This window comes from Hemiscyllium ocellatum, chromosome 13 (assembly GCF_020745735.1).
Source record: "Hemiscyllium ocellatum isolate sHemOce1 chromosome 13, sHemOce1.pat.X.cur, whole genome shotgun sequence".
NCBI classification, from domain to species: Eukaryota; Metazoa; Chordata; class Chondrichthyes; order Orectolobiformes; family Hemiscylliidae; genus Hemiscyllium; species Hemiscyllium ocellatum.
In genome coordinates, this window is record NC_083413.1 from 36,692,692 (window position 1) to 36,707,183 (window position 14,492).

At 37.4% G+C, this 14,492-nt stretch overlaps 1 protein-coding gene across 4 annotated transcripts in view; it reads left to right on the forward strand.

The window, feature by feature from the left end:
- eif4g1a (eukaryotic translation initiation factor 4 gamma, 1a) overlaps positions 1-14,492 on the forward strand; it is a 146,422-nt gene that overhangs the window by 16,714 nt on the left and 115,216 nt on the right. For 2 of the 4 annotated variants that reach the window (XM_060834761.1, XM_060834759.1), the window contains 3 exons: positions 9,516-9,580; positions 13,674-13,787; positions 13,877-13,966. In XM_060834761.1, coding sequence (XP_060690744.1) covers positions 13,716-13,787; positions 13,877-13,966 — 162 coding nt within the window. In that variant the 5' untranslated portion in view covers positions 9,516-9,580; positions 13,674-13,715. Of the gene's footprint in view, positions 1-9,515; positions 9,581-12,608; positions 12,709-13,673; positions 13,788-13,876; positions 13,967-14,492 lie in introns of those variants that run through there. The other 2 variants (XM_060834760.1, XM_060834762.1) reach the window with 2 other exon arrangements.

Consider the following 14,492-nt stretch of genomic DNA (forward strand, 5'->3'; position numbering starts at 1 on the left):
AACTGCAGGAAATGCCTCTGCATCTCTCCTCTCTCCTCCAGTCTAAAGCCCCAAACAATCATTCCAAATCTGTCAGAGATTTACCTGCACTTCTAACCTGGTCTATTGCATCCGTTGCACCCAATATGGTCTCTATGTTGGAGAGACCAAGCGCAAACCCAGGGACTGGTTCACAGAGCATCTGAGCTCTATATGCTACAATCAATGCCACCTTCCAGTTGCCAGCCATTTCAACTCCCTTTCTCACTCCCACTCCCTTGGTGACATATCCATCTTGGGCCGTCTCACTGTCAAAATGAAGCCGCATGCAAATTAGAAGAACAGCACTTATTTGCCACCCCAGAGCTTACAGCCCAATGGCCTCAACATAGAGTTCACTAGTTTCAAAATCTCTCTCTTCCTTACCTCCTCAACCCCCCCCCCCCCCCCCCCCCCCCTCACAATCTTCCGACCTGTGCTCTTCCAGCTCCACATTTTATTGACTCTGACATCCAGCATCTGGAGTCCTTATTATCCCCATGCTGTGTAGTTTAGACTCCTAGTGATTGTTGGATTCAGTAAAAGCATGATTTGAAATGGCTTAAGGAAAAATTTAATGTTAAACAGTTAAGATGTTGCAGCGTTAGGTTTTGTAAAATGTTTTTATTTGTATACCTCATTGTAAGACAGCTTCTGAAAACTTTGGCTTTTGAAAGTTTTGATTTTCACAATGACCAAGATTACAGAAGTTTCGTCCAAGTTAATGTGATTTGTAGATTTAGGATGCACTGGATTTAAATGGGGCCAAGAGCACTTAAATGTCAACAAATTTCCTGTGGGTCTTGGGTTACATGTAGGTTGGATCAGGTAAAGATGGCAGTTTCCTTCTCAAGGACATTAGTGAACCAAATGGGTTTTTCTGACAACTGATAATTTTATGGTCAGCATTAGGCTCCTAAATCTGGATATTTATTGAATTCAAATTCCACCATCTTTTGTGGCAGGATTCAAACTAGAGTCCCCAGAACATTCAGGGTCTCTTAGTTTAATAGTCACATGACGATAACACTAAACCATCACCTCCCCTATTAGTATGGAATTTTAAGTTGGCACTTTAGTGCATTATCTCAGGGATACATGCTTTTAGAAAGATGTTGAACTGAGGCATGCCTTAAAATTAACAAGCAGTTTTAGTGTACTATTTAAGACCTGATATGGAGTCTTGACTAATTTCTGTATTGATCAATAACATAAGCACGTAAGTCTGTCTTTATTTCTTTAGTGGTCCTTACACCATGTGAATTAATAGGATCTTTAAACAAAGTGACCATACAGTGTATATACAAAGTTTTATTTATTTTTTATCAAAGATTTTTTGTAGTTATCAATGGCATCTACATAAAAACTTTCTCATAATGTATCTGTGTTATGCATTTTGTCATTTATTTTCAGAAGCAAGGGAGAGAATGGATTACTTGAATGTTCTGTAGACTGGAAACCTTTTTTTCTTGGTGATGACTGATATAAAATTAGTATAGGACACGGCCCTTTTAAGAGGAAATGTGGTCAAAATGAAATGGAAGGCATCTGTGCTGATTCATGCTCCATTTAAACAGCATGTGATGTATGACAGCTGATGCAAGTCAGGGATGAGTGGGCTGGAATTTAATTGTTTCTGTAAAATCTGAGGAAGTGTAATGCCATTCACTTGGATTTTTGTTTTAGGAATTTGGTTTAGTGCTGATGTTCAATTTTTAAACTATTTTTATTAATCGATCTAATTAGATTTGGCAGAAATAATTTATTATTTCTACTTAAGACAGCTCCCTACCTTTTTTGAATTGTTAAAGTCCATGTTTAGACCACCCATGATATTGTTTGAAACAGTGTTATAGGAGGTATAGCAATAAACTTCAAAGTCAGCATGATCAGCATACAGTTTGTATTTGCACGCTGCTTGGTGTGCCATTGTATTGGCTTCTGCTACTGGAGGCTGCTGCCATGTATGCACCTTGGAACTCTGCAGCAGAAAAGTAGTTTGAGGGAATGTTGGCAGTGACTCAAAGGTGGTGTTCCCATGTGTCTTCAGCCTGTATTCTTCTAGATGGAGTTTGCAGGTTTGTAAAGTGCTGTCAAAGGAGGCTGATCTAGTTGCTGCAGAGAAGTACTCTTTTCAAAATCTATAAATATTGTAAATGGCACATACTGATACTGTGCATCACTGGAGGAAGATATGAATACGCAAGATGATCAATCAGGCTGCTTTGTCCTGGATGGTGTTGAACTAGAGTGTGTTGGGGTTGCATGCATTTTGGCATGTGGAGAATATTCTGTCTTTGGCTTGTGCCATGTATAAAATAGGTGGCTTTGTGTTGGAAAGTCAGTTGCATGTTGCACAATTTCCTACTACAGTACTTGTGTATTTTAATACATTTTGTTTCTCTGGACTTTAAAGGCCCCAAGGATATCGCTGGGCCACTCAGCAATGGTAATGCTGTTGAATGCTTAGGGGAGGTGATTAGAATGCCATTTTTTTTGGAGATGGTCATTGAATGTATCTCCCGGGTGAAAAATGAGGTCTGCAGATGCTGGAGATCACAGTTAAAATGTGTTGCTGGTTAAAGCACAGCAGGTTAGGCAGCATCCAAGGAATAGGAAATTCGACGTTTCGGGCATAAGCCCTTCATCAGGAATCCTGATGAAGGGCTTATGCCCGAAACGTCGAATTTCCTATTCCTTGGATGCTGCCTAACCTGCTGTGCTTTAACCAGCAACACATTTTCAACATTGAATGTATCTCATCCAGTGCTGGTAGCTTGTCAATCTTAACTACCAACAGTCTATCTAACATTTCTTCCTCATCAAGTTTGAAACCTTCTAGTGGCACTTTTCTCTTTTGTCACCAAGGACTGGTCAGAATCTTTTTTTAATAAAGACAGGCAGGGTATTCATTTAATATGTCAGCCATGCCGACTGTTTCTTTGTATAAAGCCCCATTTTGGCCTATCAGCAAAATTTCACTTTGCTTCTCTAATATGCTTTTCCACCTCCCCTCTGAATGTTTGTTCTCTGTTTTCAATTGTTTTTTAAAGTGGCCTCTCTCATGAGCACATTGTTTTCTTTTACTTAATGTCTATCATCTTTGTCAGGGAACTTGGCATTTGTTTGACTTACCTTTTATGCTATGAATGTACCTGAATCATCTCTTCAGTAGCATGTTGAGATTTTTCTGATAACCTTTCATTTCAGTCTAACGAGCCCAGCTCTGTTTTTACTGCATTGATTTTTCTTAGTTGACCATTGTCATTCTTCCCCCAGTATCCTAACCTTACAATATAGTGGTCACTGTCTCCTGAATGTTATCCCATTAGCACTTTATCCACGTTATTTCCTCCACTTCATGTGATAATGTGGACATTAAAGCTGTGTATCTCTGCTTTATGTTTAAACATCAGAAAAATAACTTTATTAAATGGCTTCTTTCCATAAAAAATTGCTCCCACCCCAAAGTTACTATTCATAATTCCTAAAAGTTTTTGCTAAACTGCTTCACGTTTTTTTTTGTTGAGTATACGTATATGGTTAGAATAGGATGAATGCCATGTATGGTTGATTCTAAAATAAAGTGATATATTTTCCCCCTGCCAATGGTTATCCTTAATCTTAAAATGTTAAAGAACCCTGCCATGTAGGTGTATGGTATCTAAGTGTTGAGACCACCACTGTTTTCCTTTATAATTTTAAATTTTTGGTTTGAAGTAGAGATCAGAAGTTGAGAATTGAAGTTTCAGCAGCAACTTCCTTTGGAAAGGAGAGAGCAAACAAACTGCTTATTTGCATGAACTAGCGGGAAAGATAATTACAAGATAATTGTTCTAGGAATGTTGCAGACATTTGGCATCAGGATTGGTGAAGCACTGGTAGCTGGTTAAATGTTGCTTTGGTCAGCTAACTACAGTTAAGAAAGAAAGAGAAACCATAGGTTGAACTGGGTTTTGATTTTGGGAAGAAGGCTGTGTGCTCAGACATTGCTGGCCGGCAAGCGATGTTTGAGATTTATTCTTAGTTTTATGTTCTGTTAAAGACTTACTGAATGTTCCGAGAAGAGAATCCTAGTTTATAAGAAACGGTGGATATTCCTTGTAGCATGCTGGAAGCTGTTTGCATTGATTGGTGACTTTGGAATTCAAACAAGATACATTTCAGGCATGTGAAATTGTAACACATCATTCAAGGATTTCATATGGGTTTGGTACTCATCGTCGAAACGGTTATTGAGCTGGCCGGTTGCCACACGTCATTTTTAAAAATATTTTATCCTGTCTGTCTTTGTGAGAGTGGGATGTATGGTCAAGGAAGATTGTGTTTTAAATCACATATTAATCGGTTACCTTGTTTAGCTTTTGTTCTATGTCTTAATAAATTGTTAATTTCTTAAGTTATAATTTTGGTGTCTGATAACTGTTATTCTAGTTAAAACTAAATTGAATCTTTCAGAGTTTAAATCTTTTTGAAAGACTAAGTCTCTCATTGAATTGAAATTGCAAATTAAGCATGTCTTCTTTTGGATTTCAGTGTTACAAGTCAATGCTTACATATGGATATTACCAGTACAGGTCATTCTCCGATTAACGCGCGTTTCATTAATGGAAAATCGCTGAAAGGTGATTGACAAATTGGGGGCATAGTTTCAGAAGTGCAAACTTTTAAAGTGTATTGGTTGTAACACAATTACATTGCCTACACTTTAACTGCTGTTTCTAAAGTGTGATTTTTTTTCTGTACTGTGGACTTGCACAAGAACATTAAAGAAGAGCTACTTGTAATATCACCAAGTGACGTAATGCAAATTTTACAGTAGCTTTTCAGTGCAACTCCAAAACATTAAAAAAAATTGCATACCCCATTCTGTGATAGTTTCCTTGAGATTGTGTTCCTGTGTACTTCCTCCTTATTCTAAATCCATTGTGTTAACCAATCATATAGTCTTAGCTCAACTGCTAGATCATGGAGCTCGTAATCCCATGAGCATGTTTCAAGTCCCATGTTGACTAATTTGTTTTCTTAAATATTCTAGTGGAATTTTTCCCTCACAAAAGAAGCTTGTACCAAAAATTAATTACAATATTTAGTTTTGAGTTGAATCTTGTACTGAAAGTTCCTAATAATAATATATCTTTTATGGTGAATCACTTGAAACTTGGAAAATTTTCTAAATGTTTGGATTAAATGCAATTGGTTAAATATTGTACAGACTTAAAAATGGAAAACTTGAATATTGTTGTTCTATATCTAGCCATTGTGGTTTAATCTACCACCTGACACTGAGACAGCAATTGAGCATGTTCAAGAAGTGCTCTGCTTGGTGGTGTGTAAATAGACACAGCCTAACTTTAAATTGCGTAAATAGTTTTTGTATATGTGGAGCAAGAAACAGTTGATCATTCTTTGACCTGAATTGTCCACCCTGGTCAACTCCACAGACCTACAAGGCATGCAGAACATTTTATTTTGTATCCTTCTTGTTAGCATTGCAATACTTACAATCTGTGTAAATTATGAAGTTTCACCTGATCCTTAGAAGTCTGAATTCCAGTTGTAGTGGAAAAATTGGGAGGCAGCTTTGAGAATATTATTTTGCTTCTATAAGCTGCAATATTTAGCTTACAATCTGGTATAACATTTACAAGAACTGTGCATGAGCTGTGAGTTTGCACTGCAAAGCATTTTTAGAAAAAAATGGATCTCCTGTTGGGTTGACCTTTTTTCCTTCCTCAATGAGGAAACTGATGTTCCTATGTGGACCAGTGAAGTGATGTGCTGGCCTCCGAACATTATGACAAAAATTGGGCCAGCAACCATTTCAAGCATACAGCAGATTTACGCAATATTCTGATTATTTGGAACCCGAAGTCATTTGACTTGGGTGGTTTTGAAATCTTGAGTCTTTGTTATGGGGGAATGTGCATGTATAAATTGCCCTAATGCTTTTCACATTTTATACTTGATAAAGTATTCATATTTGTAAGCATGCATTGTTGCATCAACATATGTGGAAGTTGTTCTCCCTTTTTTTCGTGTAGTCCATGATGATCATAGTGAACTTTTCTTTTTTGTAAAACAAGTTTTGTGAATTTAATGCAGGCATTGCAGTATCTTTTCAGTGAATTGTGGAATATAGATTTTCCCACTTCGGCCTTTATTGCCATGGGAATGGAGGAAAGTCTTGCTGCAACTTTACAGGGTATTGGTGAGATTGCCCACAGAGTACTGTGTATATTTTTGGCCTTTTTACTCAAGGGTAAGTATACTTGCAATTGAAGCAGTTCAAAGAAGATTCACTAGGCATAGATTTGAGGTGTAAGAGTTCTCCTATGAGGAAAGATTTGAGCAGGTTGGGTCAAAATTCTGGAATTCCTTCCCTTGCAGCATCATGGGTCTATCTATAGAAATGGACTGCAATGGTTCAAGGCGACAACTAACCGTTGTCTCAAGGGCAACAGAGATGGGCAATAAATGCTGACCTAGCTAGGGATGCCCACATAGCATAGGTGAATTTCAAAAAAATGTTGAGTTTGTTACTCATTGGCGTTTAGAAGAACGAGAGATGATCTTACTGAATACAGAATTCTGGGCTTGACAGGGTTGACGTTGAGACGATGTTTGCCCTTTATGGCTGAAAGTTTTAAAAATGAAGAGCCTTCCATTTTAAGGTGATGAGGAATTTTATCTTTTGAGAGGATCATTAATCTCTGAAATTTTCTTGCACTGAGAGAAGTGACGCATTGGTCCATTGAGTATATTTAAAGTTTGGAGATGCTGGTGTTGGACTGGGTGTACAAAGTTTAAAAATCTCACAACACCAGGTTATAGTCCAACAGGTTTAATTCGGAAGCACTAGCTTTCGGAGTGCTGCTCCGTCAACCACCTGATGAAGGATCAGCTCTCGGAAAGCTAGTGCTTCCAATTAAACCTATTCGACTATAATCGAGTATATTCAAGACCGTTATATACAGATTTTGATCTACAAGGGAACTGATCAGAAGAAATTGAAGTGAAGACCATAACCAGATAAACAATGATCATAATCTTAAATAGCTGAGCAGACTGGATGGCTGAGTGGCATGTTTATATTTCTCATGATCTCATCTCGTTGGCTGACATTTCTTGTTCACCTCATCCTGAATCACAGAAAAGCATTACTGGCTATCATTTGTTTCCGAATGTTATCTCAAGCTAACGGTATGTTGGCATTAAGTTTTTGGAATTCAAGATCTCATTAATACTTGAAGTAAAAGCCAATATGTTCCATTAAGCATTGTTGACTGGGTGTACAAAGTTTAAAAATCACGCAGTTCGGCCTTGAATAATATTGTGTTCTACCAGTCTTTGCACGTCTCGCTTAAAATTTATGAACCTCTTGCTACTCTGTCTGAGAAATGCTAGCTCTGCATTTACCAAAGTATTGAGGTAAAATGCTTGTGATCTGTGGATCAACAAGGCACCCTTTTTTTTAAAACTGGTGACATCATCTCAAAGTGCCAACTATAGCTTTTTAACAGATCAGTTACTTACTGTGTCTTTTTGGAGGGCAAAGAGTCAGTAATGGGGTAAAATAACTTTGTGGAATGCATTTGCAGTGCATGGTTTGTTGCTGTGAGCCTGCTATCTGTTATAATGCTGGAAATCACAGTATGTCAGGCAGCATTCAATGGAGAGAGAGCAAGCTAATGTTTTGAATCTAGATGACTTGTCAGATCAGAGCCAGATTCAGGTTAGTCAGTTCTGATGAAGAGTCATCTAGACTTGAAATGTTAGCTTGCTGTGTTTCCATGGATGCTGCCTGACCTCCTGTGATCGCCAGCAGTTTTGTTTCCAGTGCAGATTCTAGCATATGCAGCAATTTTGCTCCTACATCATATTTGCTAAACTATGACTGAGTACGGTCATGGTAATGAATATTTAGAGGACACATTATAATCCTGGGTTGGATTCTTAATTTGTATTTGAATAATCAAATTTCACCTGAGAGATTTGAGATTTGGCACTTGAGGCTGTACACTGAATCTTGTGGCAGTTGAACAAAATTAAGATTTAAAGTGATGCCGTCTGGGAGAGCTTGTCCCAGTTAGGAAGACTGAACTTTTAGCAGGGAGGGTTAATAATCCTCATGAAGCTGAGCATTGAAAGTAGAAAGGTGAATATTGGAAGCACAGACATAGATATGCATTAACTAGATATTGTATTGTAATCAAAGTTTGCACATTGCTTGAGAATAGACTGGCAGATGAACTTCATCCTCTACCAGTAGTATCCAGTGATGTGGCTAAAATAGTAACTGTAGTTTTCACCAAGTAAATTCATGTTTTCTTTGTCTTTCATTCTGATGGTTCTGTAGGTGTACGATGTATCATGAAATTGTGCACATGTAATTGTAAAACATAACAAGCAAAATACTGCAGATGTTAGAAATCCTGAAATAAACATGCTGAAAGTGCTGCAGGCTTGGAACTTGTGTAGAAAGGGAAATGGCGGTACTCCTTCAGGAAACAAACTTTTAAAAAAATTCTAATTGTGGGGTTTCTTTGATATTGTGCTCTGATATATTGCGCTTTAACAATCACTGACAGACAAAACATCAGTGACGTTGCAGTTCCTTATTAACAAGCCAAGGATTTTAAGAAATGAGGTAGTTTCATGTGTGTTAAGGCCCCTTTTGTTAAGTGAAAATGGAGCTTTACTTTTTGGATATGTAGGATAACCTGGTATAGTTCCAGAGATACTAATGAAAATACTCTTTGGAAACAGCAGCCATGTGCAAAGATGAAAGTGTAATACTTCTAATTTTTCCTGAGAGCTTCTGATTGAGATCATGTAACTGGGCAGTTGCCAAATGGGGAGTGTGCATTGGCCCACAGGAAGAGGGGGAGAAAGTTGAATCCAATAATGATCAATAGTCAGACTGAAGTATGAAAGCCTTTTCAGTTTTTTGGAATCTGGCATTGTCCTTGTGAAAATGGAAGAGCAACACAATTAAGCTCAGCAAATGTCACGTATTGAATATGTAGTGTTTAGAGTCTATTATTAAAACCTGGTGGAGAATTTGATGGAAAATTGCATAGAATGCACTTCCTGTAAACCATGACCAAAATTTCTTTATCTTTTTATGATAATTAAGGTCTTGCATTTATATTGTGCCCTAGATAATTTCAGAATGTCACAAAGTACTTGGTAGTCTAGGAAGATACTTGTGTAGTAATCATATCAGCACCCCTCAAACAGTATGATTAGGTGAAAACTGGTTTATTAAATCTGAGGAATAACTAATTGCCAAATTACAAATGGAGATAATTTTATTTTGCATTGAAAGTATCTATATTTATATATTTATTAACAGTAAGCTGTAAATAAATATAAAATGAATTAATATGCTTGACTATTACCCACTGAACATTAGTAATCCATAGTATGCAAAAAGAATTTTGTGTTTACTAATGAAATGAGATGAAATTTTCTTTTTAATGTTGCCTTGACAGAATTACAAGGGGATCAACATTGACAAACACGAACGGCTCTTTACGTACCCTCCTGTTGTAACACCGTAAGTATGCTTACTGTGGCTTTTTGATGAACTTATTATTTTTTAAAAAATCTAATTCTATAAATGTTAATGACAATAGTACTACCAGTACTACTACACTTTTTTTTAACTTTTTAAAGTTGGTAGTTTTAATGTTTATTTATAGAAATTCATAAAATCCCTAGAGTGTGGAAACCGGTCATTTGACCCAACAAGTCCATACCAACCCTCTGAAGAGTACCCACCCAGACCCATTCCCCTACCCCAATTATTTTACATTTCCCCAAATTAATGTAGCTAACCTACACATCCCTGAACACTATGGGCAATTTAGCATGGCCGATTCACCTAGCCTGCGCATCTTTGGACTGTGGGAGAAAACTGGAGCACCCGGAGGAAAACCCCCAGATACTGAGAATGTGCAAACTCCACAGGCAGTCACCCAAGACTGGAATCGAACCAGAGTCCCTGGCGCTATGAGGCAGCAGTGCTGACCACTGAGCTACCATGTTGCCAAAGCTGTGGATTCCTGCAAAGGAAGATATTTGGTTTCTGATTTTAAATATTGTAACTATTGCACTGTCTAATTGAGTGCCACTTTACATCTGATTCTTGTTCTGAGACCCCTCAAGAGAAGAAGAAATAGGAACCAGGAGTATGCTATTGCAGTACTCTCAACAAGCTTGCCCTGTGATTCAATAATATCATGGTTGATCTGTCCATTTGATATCATCAGGAAGTGGAGGGTTCTTTTTTCTTGGAAGATAAAACTGAAACTGCACTAGACACACAGATCTGTTTGTTTCAGTGGAAGTCTGACAGAGGGCGAAGGTTGCCTTGCAAGCAACATTATTTTTAGTTGGTACTTCGAAAAATAACGAAATAATAGTGCACTGAGAAAAAGTAAAAACTCCGTTATGTGCTGTTTTTGAATCCTCGCAACTGCATTAGGCTTTCCAAAGCTCCCTAGCAATTGTTTATCCCCATAACTTCTCGTATTGCAATTAATACATTCATTACTTCCCTGAGAAGATTTATTCCAGTGTTGGAATTAAACTTGGAAAGGTTACTGTTCGAATATTTATGCTTCTCAGCTATATACAACTGCTTTTCTTTTTCGCCCCTGAGAAACTTTTCCCCACATTGTACTTTCTTCAAAGCAGTTAAATCAAGTTCCGTACAGGGGTTCTCTAATTATGCACTTGGTCATTTCGGCATCAACCTTTGTAGTAACCACTTAAATTATTCAGGCTAAATCTATTCATCTAATTCACTCTTACTTTGCCCTGAATGCTTTTGTTCTTTACAAAAGTGTTTGCTCACTGCTAAATCCCTCCTCAGTTTTTTAATATAGAAATTTTGTTTGATTCTTATATACTTTTAAGAATTTTTGTACATAGGTTATGTAATGATATTTGCTCTGTGTAAGCATTACAAGTTTATTTAATTCTCATGAAAAGCTCTTTTAATGTCAAATATATTTAGTAGAATGTGGTGCTTGTGAGAGAAGAGTACCAGAAGTATGGACTACATCAGAGACCTGGTGTTGTCTTAACATATCCTATTGCTGTAATACAATTATTTATGACTGGAGCCATTTATGATCTAGAATAAGCCAGTGCCCTTGAAGAGGGAAAGGAAGTAGAAAATGCAGCATTGGAGGGGGTGGTGTGAGAAGAGAGGGAAAGATCATAGCAACGTAGCAATTCTAAACTTGAGTTCCTGATGAACCTTATTTGACTAAAAAAGTGATGGTGTAGATGTAAAGAACCCTTTCAAAATAAACTTGATGGGTTACTGTAAAACTTGTGCAAACCTGTTGTAATTCTTCAGGAATCCACCAGTACTAAACAAAGAAACTGACTTCTGAAAACTATGAAACCACATTTGAAAACTATTCTGGCTCCCGTCACATGCTGAGTTAAGAAAAATGTCCCAATTTCTCTCCACTTTAAATCTGAATGTCCACTAGTTACTGGCCCCACTGCTGAGACAATGACATCCTTTCTACCCTCTCAATCTGAGCCCATCACAACTTTGTGCATCTCAATTAAGTCTCCCCTCACCCTTCTCTGCAAAGACATCAACACCAGTCTGTCCAATTTTACGTATGAGTTCCATTTTCCCAGTCCTGGCAATATCCTTGTAAATCTCCCATGTACACATTCCAGTGCAATTACAACCTTTCTGTATTGAGGTGACAGCAACTGCACACGGTTTTAAGTTGTTTTCTAATTAATGGTCTATACAATTCTAACATCAGCTTCCCATTCATATATTCTTTTCCACAGTCGTGTTCTGGACATTTCACTCCAAAATCTCTCTCTTCCTCAACAGCACTCTATCAATCCATTAATTGTATATTCCTTTGCCTGTCTGACCTCTTTTTTAAAAAAAATCATAACCTTGCATTTCTTTGGGTTGAATTCCATTTGTCGCTTCTCTACCCAATTGGCTAGTCCATTGATCTCTTTCTGCAAAGTAGAGCTATTTTTCTTACTGTCGACCTTTGCAGTCAAGATTTGTCTACTTTCTGATCGTTAATAAATAACACAAAACACAAGGACATTTAGTCCTGAGCCCTGCAGAACCTGACTGGAACTCCCCTCCAAATTGCAAAAACAATCATGAACATATCCTGTGTTTTCTGTCACTGAGACAATTTTGTAACCTGCTTGCGACATTCCACTGAATCCAATGGGCATTTGTTTTTAGAACACCAATGATAGCACTGTGAGACAGGTGAACTGTTTGTTTCCATAGGTGTGGGTTGCTTTCTCATGCCCCACCCTTGAATTCTTCATTCATGAGCCCAGCTAATGAATACTGCAGACTATTTCACTTCAGGGGGCACCATGACAGAGTCTGTATCTTTCTTAACCTGGGATTCACTTTGCATTTTCTAATGACGAGTGGGACAATGAGTAAAGAGACAACTTGATATTTGTGTAGTTTGTCCTCCAAAATAGTGTTTTCTAGCAGTGGTCACTGGATAGCAGTCAAGAACAGGAGTACTTAGCTGATTTCTTTTTTCTCTCGACTTCCCTAGTCCAGGAGTGCTGAGGCCAATTGTAGCACTTCAGCTGCCACCTCAGTTGACGTCAGCTAACTGAGTACAGATCAGGGATGGGAACTTTTGGTCTGTGTGGGTAAGTTCCACACTGAACAGTGCATTCACTTCCATTTTAAATGGAATAAGGTTAAGGTTCTGGGTTATGTTATGTGTTTTCAATTTCAATGGTGCGCCACTTTGAATTTTTCTGATGAGAATGTTAGAAAATTGCAATTTATCTTCCAAATCCCTTTTTTTTTGCATTTGGTAAATAATTTGGAAGGTTTTGGATGCTAAACTAGAGTGCATGAACAAATACTCTTGTTTTTCTTTTTTCTCATCTCTGTCTTTGCCCTGTTTTGGGAGCAAAATTGTACTTTTTAAGTTGACCCTCGTAGTCTTAAGCATACATGTTTCTTGAATGGAAAAGAAAATTTTCTACACATTCTCTTATGTATTAATATTAATACATGATACAATGTACTAGTTGACTTCTATAATAGTTGCAGCCTTAACTGTACAAAGATCTTGTTGAAAAATAATGAAGGGAATTAATCATGTTGGACATTTTCCCTTTTTGTGCAAATCTTCTGTATGTTATGTAAACCCAGAATGTTTTGCTGTTGAAGTAAAATATGTTATCCTAAAAGTTCTATTTAAACTTTTATTTTTGAGTCTTTGATCCATTTAGATCTATGGTGATAAATGAAGCTATTGTTGTATGGAAATCTTGAGAGTGAAGCCATTAATGTACGTTCATTTTTTCACTGGCTTGATGGGGAAGTTTTTCAAAATGTCTGAACCTTTGAGTAGAATGATGTAATTTGAACTGGAAGTTACATAAAGTAGCAAAATAATTTGGATATCAAATTTGGTTTTTACTTTTAACCATTGTTGGTCATTGTCAGTTGAACAGGCAGGATTTTAAACTTGCATTTGTTTTAAAGTAAGCTAAATTACTTTAAAAATTTAAGGTTTCTATGCTCATATTCTGATGTATTATAAATTGTAAATCCAGATGTTTGTTAATCAGTATCACAGTAGATTTGTCTTTGACCATAGATTTCTCGACGAATAGGGGCTCCACATGCTGTGCCACATGAAATGAATAAAGGGCCCCAGCCTATTGGAGGACCTCCAGCTGCCCCACATCCCTCCCCTTCTGGGATTTCTCAGGTGAATAAAATATTTTTTTCATTTTAAGTACTGTGATATGTGACTGTCACTGCTCCACAAATGAACTTTTCTTTGTCATTTGTTTTTAGACTGCCTATCCCTCTAGCCAGACAACTGCTCCAGTAGTTTTTGCACCACAGCAAACTCCACAAATGAACACTCAACCACAACCACGGCAGGTACGGATAGCTTTCTGTTTGGCAGAATTGTCGATGATGGTGTCCAACTTCTGTAATAACATGTATCTGTACCCCTGAATCATTGCAGTATTTCTGCAATTGACCAGTTTAGGACAAATCACAATACAGGGTTAGCACTGAATTATTCTTCCTGGATCATGGAAGCACCTCAAAAATTGGATGAAGTTTTACTTAATTGTTTTGGAAGAAAAATTCCTATTCAGCTGCAAAGTTTATTGCTTTTAAATTACAGCTATTCTTCTGACTTGGGTAAAGGCAATCTACCTGGTTTTGTGTGGCCTTTGCCAATCTAGACTGCAGCACTAGCCAACTGCCACTGCTGGACAAGACATCTGGATTCTGTCTTAACCTCTCACTGATTTGTCCAGGAGAGAAGTTATGAATAGCCTTACATGCCAACTTGTTTGGGAAGTTTTGGTGGAAGACATTATTGATGAGTTTTGAAGTATTTTAATCTCTTTTGACCAGTTTAGATTTTGAGGCTTCTCTCTCATTAAAAGAGAAA